This window comes from Canis lupus, chromosome 22 (assembly GCF_003254725.2).
Source record: "Canis lupus dingo isolate Sandy chromosome 22, ASM325472v2, whole genome shotgun sequence".
Taxonomy (NCBI): Eukaryota; Metazoa; Chordata; class Mammalia; order Carnivora; family Canidae; genus Canis; species Canis lupus.
This window is the reverse complement of record NC_064264.1, coordinates 50171514-50187892: the sequence shown is the minus strand read 5'-3', so window position 1 is coordinate 50187892 and position 16379 is coordinate 50171514. Positions and strand designations below refer to the sequence as shown.

General features: G+C 41.5%; 1 protein-coding gene across 6 annotated transcripts in view; it reads right to left on the bottom strand.

The window, feature by feature from the left end:
- PCCA (propionyl-CoA carboxylase subunit alpha) overlaps positions 1–16379 on the bottom strand; it is a 462094-nt gene that overhangs the window by 392484 nt on the left and 53231 nt on the right. For 5 of the 6 annotated variants that reach the window (XM_025440953.2, XM_049099423.1, XM_049099424.1 and 2 more), the window contains exons 1-2: positions 12249–12396; positions 2041–2118 (exon numbers count right to left, since the gene is read on the bottom strand). In XM_025440953.2, the coding sequence (XP_025296738.1) occupies positions 2041–2118; positions 12249–12353 (183 nt within the window). In that variant the 5' untranslated portion in view covers positions 12354–12396. Of the gene's footprint in view, positions 1–2040; positions 2119–12248; positions 12397–16379 lie in introns of those variants that run through there. The other variant, XM_049099422.1, reaches the window with a different exon arrangement.

Below are 16379 nucleotides of genomic sequence, written 5' to 3'. Positions count from 1 at the left end.
CTTGAGATTCTTACCCTCTACCCCTCCCCCCACACTCTAATAAATAAATCTTTTTTAAAATCATGGATTTCATAACAGAAGTGTATTATAGCTAATTCATCTGGACTACTGCTGTGCAATAAAATAACCACTAGCCACATAAGGTTACTGAGCTCTTTAAATGTGGCTAATCAAATCAGGATGCCAGAATTGTAAATTATACATTGGATTTAGAAAGTTTGGTACAAAAAAACAAAAAGAAGAAGAAAAGTATCTCACTGATACTTCTTTTAAGATTTTATTTATTTGAGAGAAAGAGAGCATGAGTTGGGGGGGGGGGGGGGGAGGCCCAAAGGTAGAGGAAAAAGCAGGCTCCCCACCAAGCAGGGAGCCCGAAGCAGGGCTCAACCCCAGAACCCTAAGATTGGGCAGCCCTGGTGGTGGCCCAGCGGTTTAGTGCCGCCTTCAGCCCGGAGTGTGATCCTGGAGACCCAGGATCGAGTCCCACATCGGGCTCCCTGCATGGAGCCTGCTTCTCCCTCCGCCTGTGTCTCTGCCTCTCCCTCTCTCTGTGTCTCTCATGAATAAATAAAATACTAAAAAAAAAAAAAAAGAAAAAAAAGAACCCTAAGCTCATGAGCTAAGTCGAAGGCAGATGCTTAAACAACTAAACCATCCAGGTGCCCTGATACTTTTTACATTGACTATATATTGAAACAACACTTTAAATAATAGTTAAAATACACTACTAAAATTAATTTCTTCTGTTTTTAAGGTTTTATTTATTTACTCATGAGAGAGAGAGAGGCAGAGACACAGGCAGAGGGAGAAGCAGGCTCCATGCAGGGAGCCCAATGTGGGACTCAATCCTGGGACTCCAGGATCACACCCTGGGCTGAAGGCAGGCGCTAAACCGCTGAGCCACCCAGGGATCCCCCTCTTCTGTTTTTTTTAAATGTGGCTATTAGAAAATTTAAAATGATCTATGTTCTGCAATTGTGTCCACATTTTATTAATATTCAACTACAATGGTATAGATCCTTTCTCCAAGCCTCCAGATTCCTTTGAGGAGTTTTATTTTTTGTTGTTGTTTTGAGGAGTTTTATATACTTCAAGAGATGATTTATTAGATCATCAGCTACTTCATTCTCAAATAATCATTCACCAGTTTAACTTCATGACATTCAAATTGAACCATCTCTTAACCAAAACTCCCTCCTGCCCTATTAGAGGCCTTCATTGACACAAATTACATATTATCTCCACAATCGCCACTTCTAGGTCTGCTCTTTCTCCTATTACAAGCCCCAACCATTATGCTATTATATCAGGATTTTCACTGGAATTCTCTTATCCCAAAATTTACAATATATAAAATTGCTTTCGGAATACCTGCGTGGCTCAGCAGTTAAGCATCTGCCTTTGGCTCAGGGCATGATCCTGGAGTCACCGGATCGAGTCCCACATCGGGCTCCCTGCATGGAGCCTGCTTCTCCCTCTGCCTGTGTCTCTCTCTCTCTTTGTTTCTCTCATGAATAAATAAATAAAATCTTTTTATAAATAAATAAATGAATGAATGAATGAATGAATGAATGAATAAATAAATAAATAAATAAATAAAATAAGTTTTCAAAATTAATTCTATAGGGGTGCCTGCATGGCTCAGTCGGTTAAGTGTGCTAATGCTCTCTCTTTCTCTCTCTCTCTCTCTCTCTCTCTCTCTCTCACTATCTCTCTCTCAAATTAGTAATAAAATCTTTGAGAAGAAAAAAAAAATCCCACAAATATTAAGTGAAAAAAAAAATCAATAGTCAAAATCTCTCAAATGCCCAATATTATGTTATTCTGCTAAAAACAAGGAAAACATACTAAAATGTATTCAACTTTTTGGTACAGATACTAAAATTATGACTCAGGTTGTGGCCCACAATGAAAAAACCTATGATGTTAGATCAGTAATTATATAGCATTAATAAAATTTAATCTGTCCAGTGAACACAGCATGGAGACAAGAAAGTGAAACCATTATAACTTTGCTATTCAAAGTATTTAAATACTCACTTTTTCATTAGAATCATATCCTGCTGAACAGAAACTACGGGTCACCATTAAGTGCTGTCTTGAGTAGTGTGGAACATACTACAAAAAAGAAAGAAAGAAAAGAAAGTTACAGATACTTGAATGGGCTTTAAAAATATTTTTCTCCGGGCAGCCCGGGTGGCTCAGCGGTTTAACTCCTCCTTCAGCCCCGGGGGCGTGATCCTAGACACCTGGGATGGAGCCTCCTTCTCCCTCTGCCTGTGTCTCTCATGAATAAATAAATAATAATCTTTAAAATATATTTTTCAGGGTAATTCTTCCAGTATGCTTCTACCTAAAATATTTTACCAATCAACAGATGTAGTTCTGGGCAGCCCCGGTGGCGCAGCGGTTTAGTGCCGCCTGCAGCCCGGGTTGTGATCCTGGAGACCCAGAATCAAGTCCCACATCGGGCTCCCTGCATGGGGCCTGCTTCTCCCTCTGCCTGTGTCTCTGCCTCGCTCGCTTGCTCTGTGTCTCTCATGAATAAATAAAAAATAAAATCTTTAAAAAAAATAAAAAACTTAAAAAAAAAAAAAAACAGATGTAGTTCTAAGCCACATGCCGTAACTGTGGAAGATAAATCATAACCACAGACATTTCCTTTGGCGCACAAAAGAAACCAAAAGGCATCGGAAGGATCTCTAGGAAAGTAAAGTAAGAGTCAATGGGGTCAATCTTAATTATAGTGAAATGATGGTTACCAAAGGGGAGGAGAATTAAGCAGTGATGAGCACCAGGTGATGCATGGGATTGTTGAATCGCGCCATACTGTACACCTAAAACTAATAACACTGTAGGTTAACTGGAATTAATTAAAACTTTAAAAAACAAAGCCAATGAGTCAAAATTTGAAGAAAGGTCTAATTATGCAGACTGACATGGCAAAATCATAGATACATCCCACACAGAACTTTATACAACATAAAACAAGAGTCTTGGTCTTCAAAGAGTTTCCATTTTAAGAGACCAGAAAATAAGGCAATCAGGCAATCAGTAATACCTCTTTTTTTTTTTTTTCAGTAATACCTCTTAGAACTTTCTAAGAAGACAACACAAATAAGCAAATGTTTTTATAGCACCATTTTTAAATAAACTCAAAGATTCATATAATTTTTGTAAAGCATCAAGCCCCAAATTACAAAATGTAATCTTAATACAAAAGCAAAGGTAATAGATAAGAAAGATACACTTTATACAACGAAGCCTACACTATCAAGTAAAAGACTAGTGAAGATAATGGTCTAAGACTGAGAAACACACTCTGTATTCCATCCCTTTTAAAGACCAAAACTCACTCTTTCACAACTTCAGACATCCCAGTAAATTCAAGAGTTTTTAGCCCAATTTTAAAAATCAAAAAACAGAGTCTCAAGAATTTTAGTTGGTCAAACGTCCTTGGGCTAGGATGCAATGGTCGCAAAATTTAAGCACAGATCAAAGCACTCTGGAGTTTATTTCGAGAATAAAAAGATAATGGCACCTCACATTAACACCAATGTGTCTGCAAAGATATGACTTGGGGAGAAAGAAAAAAGGGAAAAAAAAAAAAAAAAAACTTTACCAGGAGTGTTTAACCACTCTATGTGCCCAAACAAAAATTTAGTCTTCTACCGCCTTCAGCAGAAGAATTATAATTTAACAACTTTACTCCTACATCAGATTTAATAGGATAAAGGTAATACATCTTCCCTGGGAAAATCAGATCTTGTGTTTACAGCCTCAGCCGAAGCAGAACACAAACTAAGAAAACAAATTCTGAGAATAAAGAAAACCAAAAGCTCCCTGGGAATTTCTTATATTTATTTTGCTGCAAGGCAGTACTGGGATATTTACACAAAGTAAATAGCACACCAGCTTCCTATCCATTTTATAAAATGTAACAACAAAATAGTTTACATTTTTACAAATTCTCCCTAATACTGTAAGGTACATAATGGTCTGTCGCATGAACAAATCAACATAATCCTTTTACAAAAGACAAAAACCAAACATGTGTCTTTCATCACTAACAAATAAAGGCTATAACTGATTCCTGCTGGCAAAAAACAAATTTGCATCTTCCAGAGACAAAACACAATCTGGGGTAGACATTTTAGGTATTCTAATTAGCTTCGGTGAGTGAGAACAACAGTGATGTGTATGTCTGGGGAAGGGAACACTTCAAAAAGCAACTTACCACCCAGCAAAGAACTATGATAGCAGGAGATCTAAATTCCACCCCTAACTCTAGGACTTGAGCAAACCACTATGACCCTGCTCTCTGCTAAGAAATGAAAGCTTGGATGACTTCCCTATCAGGTCTCTTACCGACCTAAACCACTATTATCCAAAAAATAAGAGCTTAAAAAAATAAATAAATAAAATAAAAATAAAAAAAATAAAAATAAAAAAAAAATTAAGAGCTTAGTACAATATATCTAACATGCACAAACCTCTGAAGATCATGGGAGGATATGCAGTAAATCCAAAGTCAACAAGCAGGCCAAGAAGGTAGTGACCCAGATCTTACTGCTGAACTACTCTGAGAGTAACAAACATGCAGATACTTGGTGGAAATAAGAGTAAATTTCATAGATTTTAATAAATATGAATTATGCATTAAGCTGCTAGGCTACCTCTGGGAATAAAAACCTAAGGACTCTATTAGATGAGCCCATGAGGAATAAGCTAAACTTACCCCAAAAGGAAAGAGTTTCTATCCCAGAACCATTCAGAAATCTCGTGGCCAACCTCTGAGCAATATTTGGGTCTGCTGACTCAAATGAACTATACTTACCTTCAGGAAACTACCAGTAACCTAAAACTAGAATAAAGTAAGTCTATGTTACAGTTCCTAAAACTAAGTCCACTCTATTACAAGTTACACCTGGCCAAAATGTAAAAGCTATAGCACTGTGATCGAGCTGGTTTTGGGGAATCTTTTTATTACTATTTAAAATACTTAATTCTGAAGATCTAAGACTATATTTTACCACCAGTATATAAACACACACTCACACAGCTTGTACACATGTGAATTTGTGATAATGTGGCGCAAAATTTTGAAAAGCATGGATTCCCCTGGTTAGCCAAATAACTAGAAATAGAAATGACTCAAGCAGAACTACAACAGCAGAACTATAAAGAAGAAACAAGTGTTTGGGCCATTTCCACAGCGAGGCTGAACTGGTTTGTAGTTGGCCCCATAAAGACTTTCTCTGTTCCTGTTTACTCCTGGCAGACCTTCATGGAAGGTCAAAGTTATAAAGAATATAGGTCAAAAATCAGAAGATTTTTGTAGAGATACAAGATAAAATTTCTTTTCTATTTTAATTCATTTTGTAATCTCTATACCCAACATGGGGTTGGAACTCTCAATCCAAAGATCAAAAGTTGCATGCTCCAATCAAGGACTGAGCCAGCCAGGTGCCCCTAAATTTTTTTTTTTAAATACAAACAACAGTTAGTAGAAACCTGCTTATTTGCACCTCTACACAGAATTTTATCATTTTTGTTAAGCATATTTTGTTAAACTGACTACAAGCCGAAAGGAAAGGAAAGGAAAAAGGAAAGGAAAGGAGAAAATTTAAGTAGGCTCCACACTAGGGGCTTGAACTCACAACCATGAGATCAAGACCTTGAGCTGAGGTCAAGAGGCACTCCCAGTCCAAAATCTTTTAAGGTACTTCCTAAAACCAGGAGTTCTAGGGGAAAAACCTAAATCAACTCCAATTATAAAGACCATTTAGCCTATCACAGCCAAAAGGAGAAAGGTCAACATGTACAAAATGACTTCTCAGAAACCTCTTACCATTGGTTCTTTTCTACAAGATAAAGATTTCCTATATTTTTCACACTTAGAAAAGAAATGGCCTATAGTGTGGCACATGACAAGTAATAGAACCTTCAGAGTCACAAGACTTGGATCAGCTCTTAGCTCCACTGCCTCACAGTTATGTACCACTGGGCAAATCATTTCTCTGGACTTGTTTCTTTTTAATAAAATACGAAAACACCTCCTGGCTTCCCTACAGTTGTCAAAAGGATCATACAAAAAAATCACAAAGATTTTTTTTTGAAATGATCAAATCTCAAGATTTTCTGGCTCTGCCTCCACAAAGTCAGAGCACCAGAAAACTATATACATCAACTCTAAAATTTTATCATCCCACCCAGCTCTACCCTACCAAGCCATTCTTGCCACCCCAGACGTAGCAGATGTTGTTAGAGCTCATACAGATCCTCTTCAGCAGGCAGCGCAGCATCCCCAGCTGCTGTGTTGACTACTCACAGTTCACACCTGCTCCCTAGTCTGACCAATTTGCCTTTACCAGACAGTTCTCCATCAAGCCAGGAAGCTACCACTTCTCAGCCTACAGCCAATGATTGAGTAGGCAAAGAGGGTTCAAAAGACCATCTCCACTCACCTCCACATGGGGCAGTGTTGCAATCTGGTTTTTAAGAACTGGCTGTCCAATATGGCAGCCACTAGCCACACATAGCTAACTGAGCACTTGAAATGAAATACGCCAGTCCAATTTCCAATGTAGTCCAAATGTAAAATACACTCCAAATCTGGAGCTTTAATACCAAAACAATGCAAAAGTCTCCATTAATATTTTTTACATTTATATACTGAAATATTTTGAATATATTGAATTTTTAAAAATACACTAATATTAATTTCACCTTGTTTTACTTTTTTTTTTAAGATTTACTTATTTGAGAGAGAGAAAGAGTGAGAAAGGGCATAGTGGGGAGGGACAGAGGGAGAGGGAAAGAGAGTCTCAAGCAGACTCTGCACTGAATGTGGAGCCCCCATAGGGCTCAATCTCACAACCTGAGCCAAAACCAAGAGTTGGATGCTCAAGCGACTGCACCACCCAGGCAAGCCCTTGTTTTACTTTTTAATGTGAGTGCTAGAAAGCTTTAAATTACATTCGCAGCTCACATTACATTTCTATTGGACAGAACTAATCTAGAGCAGTGCTTCTCACTTTCCTGTGCATCAACATGACCTGGAGGGCTTCAGAAAGCATTGCTGGGCTCTATCCCCAGCTTCTAACTGGACATTCTTCTGGGGTACAACTACAAAATCTGCATTTCTAACAGGTTCCCAGGTAATGCTACTTCTACTGTAAACTGAGTCCCCACTTTGAGAACCACTGCTCCAGACCTCCCCTGTGGGGTGAGACTAAAGCTAGTCTCTAGCTGGGGTCCCTTCCTTGCTTAGTTTTTTATCCCCTGTGCTACCCTGCTTTCTTCACACTTCTATTGACCACCACCTGCACAAAATCCCTTTTCTGTGCTTCTTAAAAAACTAACCATCCCACTTCCAACAGAACTGTTTTTCCACAACTACAGCCTTCACAAAGTGTCAGATCAGTGGCAACTAATGAGATGAGAAAGACTGCTGCATTTTTTGTAAAACAAGTATCACAGTTATTTATTGGATTGCTAGTTGCCCTTATATAATGTATTCTATGCAGTCAACGCTAGAACAAAGTTTATTCATCCCGATGAAGGAATGTTCCTTACTGTTAAGACACGGACAGCTCTAAGGCCTACTGCTTCCCTCTTTTCTATGGCTACTATGGTGTTCAAACTAGCTTTCGTGCCCAAGATGTATAAATATGCCCTATATCCCCTTTATTAAGTTTGTTAATATGGTATAATAAAAGCACTGAAGTCAGATTTTAGTTTGAATCCTGAGTCTCGGGACACCTGGGTGGCTCAGTGGTTAAATGCCTGCTATCGGCCCAGGGTGTGATCCTGGGGACCCAGGAACGAGTCTCACGTCAGGCTCCCTGCATGGAGCCTACTTTTCCCTCTGCCTCTCTCTCTCTCTCATGAATAAATAAATAAAATCTTTTAAAAAATAATTAAAATTTAAAAATAAAAAATCTTTAAAAAAAAAAAACTGGAATCATTTGAACAACTCCTTTTCCCTCACTCTTTTGATCAAACTGTCCCCTAACTTTCCTCCTGATTTAGAAAAGCCTTTTACTAATCATTCCTCGGTTCTGAACCTCTTTTTTCATAAGATTTATTTATTTACTTGAGAGAGAGATAGGAGGTGGGTAGGGTCAGAGAGAGTGGGAGAGAGAAACTCAAGCAGACTCCACACTGAGCCTGACATGGGGCTCGATCTCACAACCCCATATCACAATCTGAGCCGAAACCAAGAGTTTGAGGCTTAATCAACTGCACCACTGAGGTGCCCCCTAAACCTCTTAAGAACAGAATAAAATCCAAAAAGCATATATATAACTATACAAACGTCCAGAAGTATTTTATTCTACCAGAAACTGATATCTGTAATAATCTTAGAAACTGTTCTTCCCAAGTGATGGTCAGAAATCTATTAGCACATTGGAAAGATATACCTCCATGCAATTCTAAACCATTCAGAAAGGTTTAAACATTTTTTTTCAAGACTAGAAAAGAAATTCTTAGATTTTAAGGACCGTAAAGCTTGAGTATTTAAGTTCAGTGAATTCACCATATAATATCACTCAAATGAAGACAATTTGTAATTGTAAAAGCAAGGTTTGGGAATCATGCCACCCAAGATTTAAATTCCACCTCAATGGTGCCCTAAAGCAAGTCACTTAACTGCTGAGCTTTGTTTCCTCATCTATAAAACTGCAACTTTTTAGCTAGTTGTCAGATGGATAAGATGTAATACATGAAAACCATATAAAACACACAGAAGTTCAATCAACTGTAGCAATTACCATAAAACCTGGAGCCACTGAAAATGTAGACAGGAGAAAAAACTAGGTATTTAAACAGAACGTGTTTAAAAAGCTAATACACAAAACAAATAAGACTAAAAGGTAAACTCAAACCCTAAAAGCAAACAAAAAGAACGGGGACACTAGGGTCTAGAGTTGCCAGACTGCTTTCTAACCAACCAAATGGTTACAGGAGTGGAAAGAGGAATGAGAAGAATAAAATTTTCAAATGAGGAAAGCCTGGATGGCTCAGTTGGTGAGTGTCTGCCTTTGGCTCAGGGTGTGATGGGGTCCTGGGATTGAGTCCTGAGTTGGGCTCCCCCGCAGGGAGCCTGCTTCTCCCTCTGCCTATGTCTCTGCCTCTCTCTGTGGGTCTCTCATGAATAAATAAATAAATTCTTTAAAAAAAAAAATCTTCAAATGCTTCTACCTCAGATGCAGATTCAGTGGAGCACATTTCAAATTCATGAAAGAGGGATCCCTGGGTGGCGCAGCGGTTTGGCGCCTGCCTTTGGCCCAGGGCGCGATCCTGGAGACCCGGGATCGAATCCCACATCAGGCTCCCGGTGCATGGAGCCTGCTTCTCCCTCTGCCTATGTCTCTGCCTCTCTCTCTCTCTCTCTGTGACTATCATAAATAAATAAATTAATTAAAATAAATTTAAAAAAAAAAATTCATGAAAGAGAAGCACAGAGAGAAGCTAAGCAGCTATTCAAGTTCTTCCAAGCTCTTTCCCAGAGGTGACAGTGAACTCCGGACATTCCTCCCACCTGCAAAAGGAATTCCTTACTGTCACAAACATAACTCTACTCCAGTCAGTACTATCACACATCCAGCACCTATTGTACCAAATACTGGGCTAAGAACACAGAAATAGGGGGATCCCTGGATGGCTCAGTGGTTTAGCGCCTGCCTTCGGCTCAGGGTGTGATCCTGGAGACCCGGGATCGAGTCCCACGTCGGGCTCCCTGCATGGAGCCTGCTTCTCCCTCTGCCTGTGTCTCTGCCTCTCTCCCTCTGTGTCTCTCATGAATAAATAAATAAAACCTTTAAAAAAAAAAAAAAAACACACGGAAATAGACAAGATGCAGTCTCGCAGTCTCTGCCAACACACTGAAAGAAAGCAGGAAAGAAAAATTCAAAGTTTACATATTACACAACAGTGTATAATTAATATCTAGCAGTAAATACTGTAACATCTTTCCTCTCACCTTCACCAATCTAAAATGTCAGTGTAATCCCCCTTGCCTCCAACATGAATGGCTTCACATTACTAAAAGATAAAGACAAAAACTAAGGGGCACATGGGTGGCTCAGTTGGTTAAGCATCTGCCTTCGGCTCAAGTCATGATCCCAAGGGTCGTGGGACAGAGCCCCCACATAAGCCTCCCAGCTCAGCGGGGAGTTTGCTTCTCCCTCCCCTTCTGCCTCTCCCCAGGCAAGCCCCACCCTGTTTCATGCTCCTTGACCTCTCGCTCTAAAAATAAATAAAATATTAAAAAAAAAAAAAAAAGGACCAAAACTAATAGCTTGATCTACAAAGCACAGCATGATAGGATTCACCCTTACCTTCCTAGCACCATCTAATATCTGCACAAACTGCCTCAGCAGGTTTTCCCAGTGCTTCTATCTTGTCATTCCCTCTGGCCATAGGACCTTTGGATGTGATGTTCTTGCACATTTAACACTCATCTCTTCTCTTTGCCTACAAAAAGGTCACTTTACCCTTCAAAATTTGTTTTAGTTTTCACTTCCAAAGGAAAACATTCCTTTCTCTTAAGCAGTATAGCATGATTAAGGACACCAATTCTGGAGTTCTAAATCCTAGTTCTGCCATTTACTAATTCCATAGCTTTGAGCAGGTCACAAAACACTTTGTGCCTCAATTTCTTCATCTATAAGCAGATTATATAGCTGTTGTGAGGATTTAATAAATTAATTCAAGTAAACACCACAACAATATTTATGACATAGAGCTCAAAATCTTGATTTGATCAAATCCCTCCATTTTATTTTCTTATAGCACCAAGACCTCTCACCTAATACCATTTTACATTTATCTCTCTCTCCCTAATAGACAAAAATGTCTAAAAGAGCAGAAACTATACTTGTTCCCTATCAATGGAACACAGGAATAATCCAATAAAGATGTGTTGAATAAAAAAGTAGCTGAAAGGAAGAAGCTGAGGCCCAGCAAAGTGACTTATCTAATACCCTACAAAACTTCATCTGTGTGACTCCACAGGCCATTCCTTTCCACTACCCCAAGTTCCAGACTCCTATGTAAATGCTAAGAGTTGTGGAAACTGCAGTTGATGTGGCCAAAAAATGATTACAAACACAAAGCATTTAAAAACAATAAATTTTGTGGCAACATAAAGAATATTGTGTACTTTAAGAGTGGCATTCCAAAGTTGACGCTAAGCTAGTACAGGTGCAGGCTTACTTCCATTTCCAGCTCCAGCTCCAGCTCCACTGCTTACCTGGGCCTCAGTTCCCTCCTCTTTAAAAGAGTTGGATGGCCCAGATCATCTCTGAAATGTCTTCCAATTCTAGAGTTCAATGACAATAAATCATATTATGTGACAATTTTTTTAAAAAATTTTTTTAGGTAAGTTTAACAAGCAGACTGAACCAGATGGCAGGTGATTTTCAGGGAGATCTTTATTTTAAAGAATTTGTTCAAATAACATAATAAATCTTATTAACAAAGTAAGGTTATCTCTGTTCAGAAACTGCAAGACTCCAATTTCAAGAGAAAGTGTTAACAGCCACCCAGAAACACTCCAACATACATGCCAAGGCTGCCACCATGAAACCTTGGGGCATACACAAACAGTGGCAAAATGTGTTTAGAACAGTACAAAAACCTGGCTAACCACTACGTAGAAAAGAAAAATAAATTCACAGAATATACAGTATACTGCTATGTAATAATTTAAACTAGGCTCTCAACCAAAACGTAAAAGGAGGTAGCAATCCTGGCATCGCAGATACTTTAAAAGTTGAGATAAACTCACAACCCTAGCTGTACTTCAGCAGCAATTCAGTTAGGAAAGAGGCAAGAGGCAAATTAGGGAAGAGGCAAGAGAAAATGGAAACTGTAAGGACCCTTAAAAATTCACCCTAGGAAGCTGACGGCCAAGCCGAGCCGCTGGGCGCGAGCGTGAGCGCGGGGAATGCACGTCCAAAACGGCCAGAGGGCTGTCAGCCGCTCCCGGGCAGGCCAGCCGAAAGCGCACGCCGGCCGGCTCGCTGGGCCCCTCTGCCCTCCACGAGCCTCGCCGCAAGGGCTGCGGCGGGTGGCGCCCGCTCCGGCGCGCTGCAGCGCGGCCTCGGTGGGAGAGGGACGAGGGGCGCGGACGGCCGGGAACCCCGCGGTGCTCCCCGCCGCACCCGCCAACCCCCAGGCGGTGCCCGGCTGCGAGCCCAGCGAAGCCCAGGTCCGCGGGGAGCCCGGTCGCTCCTCACCTTCAGGGTCCACAGCGCTGCGCTCCGCATCAGCGGCTGCAGCCATCGCCGCTCACGCCGTCCGGCCGCGACGAGCGCCGCCATCCCCACCCAGAGCCCCGCCATTGTCGCCCCTGCAGACCGGCGCTCTGCTGACCTCTCACCCCGCCTAAGGGGCGGAGAAGGGAGCGCCAGCGCTTTCGCCAATCACGCGCCGGGACCCGCGGCCCCGCCCCCTGCCGCGCAGGACGGGAGGAGGGAGCGACCGGTCGAACCCAGGAAACCCGCAGCCCCGCGGCCGGGCGCGTGCCGGGACCCCGGGGGGAGCGAGGCGGGGAGGGCGCGCAGGAGTTCAGGAGGCAGTCGGTCCGCGCCTGCTCGGGGTAAACCCGGTCCAGTTTACCAGCGTCCACCGAGCTACCAGCCCGGGGCCAGGCCACTCTGCGGCACTTCGTCACCTAAGCCCCGCAGCCACCCCACCCCCCACCCCCCCAGAGCCCAGTGTCCCAAATTCCAGATATGCGCCCAAACTATATTCCTTTTCTTCGAAGGCATAAATTGCAATGTACCAGGTCAAGGTTCGGTGTTGAATGAGTGTGGTAAGAGAAAACGCTCTAGGTCTAGAAATCAGAGCTCAAGTTCTCCCACTGCCTGGTAATATCTGCATGTCGGGAATTAGCCAAAATCAGGGACAGTTTCTGTTGCTTGCTAGCAGGCATCCTTATTAGTGCAACTACAAAGGGCCAAACCTTGTGCTAGATATCTCAGATTCTGTCTCTTTAATCTTTACAAGAATCCTAAAGGCCTGGGATCCCTGGGTGGCTCAGCGGTTGAGCGCCGCCTTCAGCCTGGGGCGTGATCCTGGAGACATGGGATCAAGTCCCACAGTCCCACGTCCCACAGTCCCACGTCGGGCTCCCTGCATGGAGCCTGCTTCTCCCTCAGTCTCAGCCTCTCTCTTTCTCTGTATGTGTGTCTCTCATGAATAAATAAATAAAATCTTTAAAAAAACAAAAAGAAAGAAAGAAAAGAAAGAATCCTAAAGGCCCATACATTATTCCCACTTCGAAAAGCTGAATTTATAGAGAGCTAAAGTCATTTAGATAGTAAATGGTGACACTAGGATTTGAACCTGCAGCTGGCTATCTCCAGGGACTGGTCTTATGCTTTGTTATATTACAAATTTGTCGGGACGCTTGGGTGGCTCAGCCATTGAGCTTCTGCTTTTGGCTCAGGGTGTGATCCTGGAGTATCATGCTCCCTGCATTGAGCATGCTTCTCCTTCTGCCTGTGTCTCTGCCTCTGTGTGTGTGTCTCTCATGAATAGATAAATAAATCTTTTTAAAAGAAATATTTATTAACATACACAAGAGAGAAACAGTATTATGACCACCAGGCCCTCGTTACACAGCTCCAACAAATCAACATTTTGTAAATCATGCTCCATCAATTCCCCCTGTTTCATCTTTTGCTAGAGTGTTTTAAAGCAAATCTCAGACATCAGGTCATCTTGCCTTCATATAGGCCAGTAACAGGGGCTCTGATCTTAACTATTTTGATACTCCTTCTGAGTCACCTTGAGAGAGTTACAAAGCTAGGTATGTTACAGCATGGCAAATGCCTAAAGATACAATCAAAATATTCAGGGATATCAGAGACATGACATTTAATGGAACTGTAAAATTAAGTAGGAACTTTCATGACAGACAAAAAGGAGTATCAGTTTCACAGTATTTCTCATTGAATTTATCTAAGCCTGGAATCATTTCCTACCAAGAAATCTGCTTCTCTTTTTTTCTTTTTCTTTCTCCCATTTTTAACCTTTGGATTGGTTCACCTTAGATCCTATCTGCTTTGTCTTATAGAAGTTCTTTTCATGAAAGTCATTTGTGGCAGAAACTACTTGTCCCTTATCTATTTGCTACTCATTCCTTTAATAAGAATTCCTAAATTTTAGCTATACACAGGCAACCCATCCAAAGGCTACAATATCTAGCCTCCTTTACACAAGATGTGGCCATGTGACTAAGGGCTGGCTTATGGAATGTAAGGGTTGTGCCCTTAAAGAGTAGAGGCATGCCCTCCATTTCCTCTGCTCTCCTTGAAATTACACGTGCTGGTGAGTGCTGGAGCAGTCTTTTTTTTTTTTTTTTTTTTTTAAGATTTTATTTATTTATTCATGACAGACACACAGAGAGGGAGAGAGAGAGGCAGAGACACAGGCAGAGGGAGAAGCAGGCTCCATGCAGGGAGCCTGACGTGGGACTTAATCCCAGGTCTCCAGGATCTGGCCCTGGGCTGAAGGCGGCACCAAACCGCTGAGCCACCCGGGCTGCCCTGGAGCAGCCATCTTAACTCCAAGACAGGATCCTGAAGACAGCAGAACAAAAGATGGGGGGAGCCCAGGACCCTGACACTGTGGAGTCATCTTACCATAATGCATAGAAGGTTCTAGGACAGAAATAAAGTTTTATCTTGTTTAAAGAACTTATTTCTGGCTTTATAATACCAGCCAAAACTGTATCTTAACCAGATCATAATTTAGTATCTAGAAGTGAGGTGCTGACATAATGAAACCTGAAATGAATGGTAATAACAGTGACCACCCCCAAAAAGCAAAGCAGAAGCTGAAAACTGATCACTCTTTTTGCCAGGGTACCTCATTGGTAAAATGGTTACTTCAAACTTTTGGACAATCTCGCTATTGGTAAAATGGTTACTTCAAACTTTTGGACAATCTCGCTATCACTATCTCTGATACAACCTGTACTTCTTACATGGTGTTTTCAAAGGAACAGTGGCATTTTAAGTTGGATAGTCCTACCCTGTCTGAGCTGTGCCACACATCTGGGATGTTTCTGATCTCCAAATCCACTTCCTGGCTGAAATGTCTGAAAACAGTTGTTCCATATATTTTGTCCACTTTATCAAAAGTGATGGTTATTCAATCCAGAAGCAGCCTGGAGTCAGTTACCCCATAACGGCCAGAAGCGTGTCTTTTACTCAGAATTTTGAAAGTATCCTTACATCATTTTCTAGCTTCCAAAATTGCTCTTATTCTTTTTTTTTTTTTTTAATTTTTTTTTTATTTATTTATGATAGTCACAGAGAGAGAGAGAGAGAGGCAGAGACATAGGCAGAGGGAGAAGCAGGCTCCATGCACCGGGAGCCTGATGTGGGATTCGATCCCGGGTCTCCAGGATCGCGCCCTGGGCCAAAGGCAGGCGCCAAACCGCTGCGCCACCCAGGGATCCCAAATTGCTCTTATTCTTGATCCGATGTATCTTCCTTCTTACAGTTACCTGGCCCCTATGCCTTGTGTAGTGGGTATGGAATAGAGAATAAGTCGGGGTTGCAAATGATGTAATCATGAGCAAGTATTAAGTCTCTACTCTACCAAGAGACCCTGATCTTTGAGCTACACATATTTGGCTCTCTTTGAGTGAGTACCTCTGTAAACCAGGTATACTGGATTGGAAACTATGTTTCCTGAAACCATCTTCCCTGTATGGTTCCTGGTTAGATTTAACCAAAAGAAGAACTTGTAAAATACTTAGAAGGGAGGAGTAAAGCAGTAGCCATTTCCTTTGTAAGATAAGGAACAGTTTCCTTTTCCAAAGTTTCAGTTTGTCCTCAGACACAACCCTATATCCACTTTGTTTTTCCCAACTGCTAAGCCCTGATGACCCCCAGCAACTCAAGGCCCACCACTGGATGCTTGACTGCAGACCCACAGATGAGTAACTATCCAGAGGTAACTATTTCTTTTTTCTTTAAAACTTTATTTATTTGAGAGAGAGAAAGAGAGAGTAGGGGAAGGGACAGAGAGGGAGGAAGAGACAGAGAATCTCAAGCAGATTCTGCACTGAGTGCAGAACCTGAAGCAGGGCTCCATCTCATGAACCCAAGACCATGACCTTAGCCAAAACCAAGATTTGGACACCTAACTGACTGAGCCACCTAGGCACCCTCAGATGTAACTGCTTCTTATTGACCCCTCCAGGGGATCCTTCTCATTCCCATTTGGCAACCAGGTATGTTTGGCTTCTCAGCTATCCCTCAAGCTCCAACTTGTCTACCTTGCCAATGTATCAGGCAAATTATTTTACTATCTCTTTCTTTGATCTTCTGGAAGGAGCCTATAGCCATTGA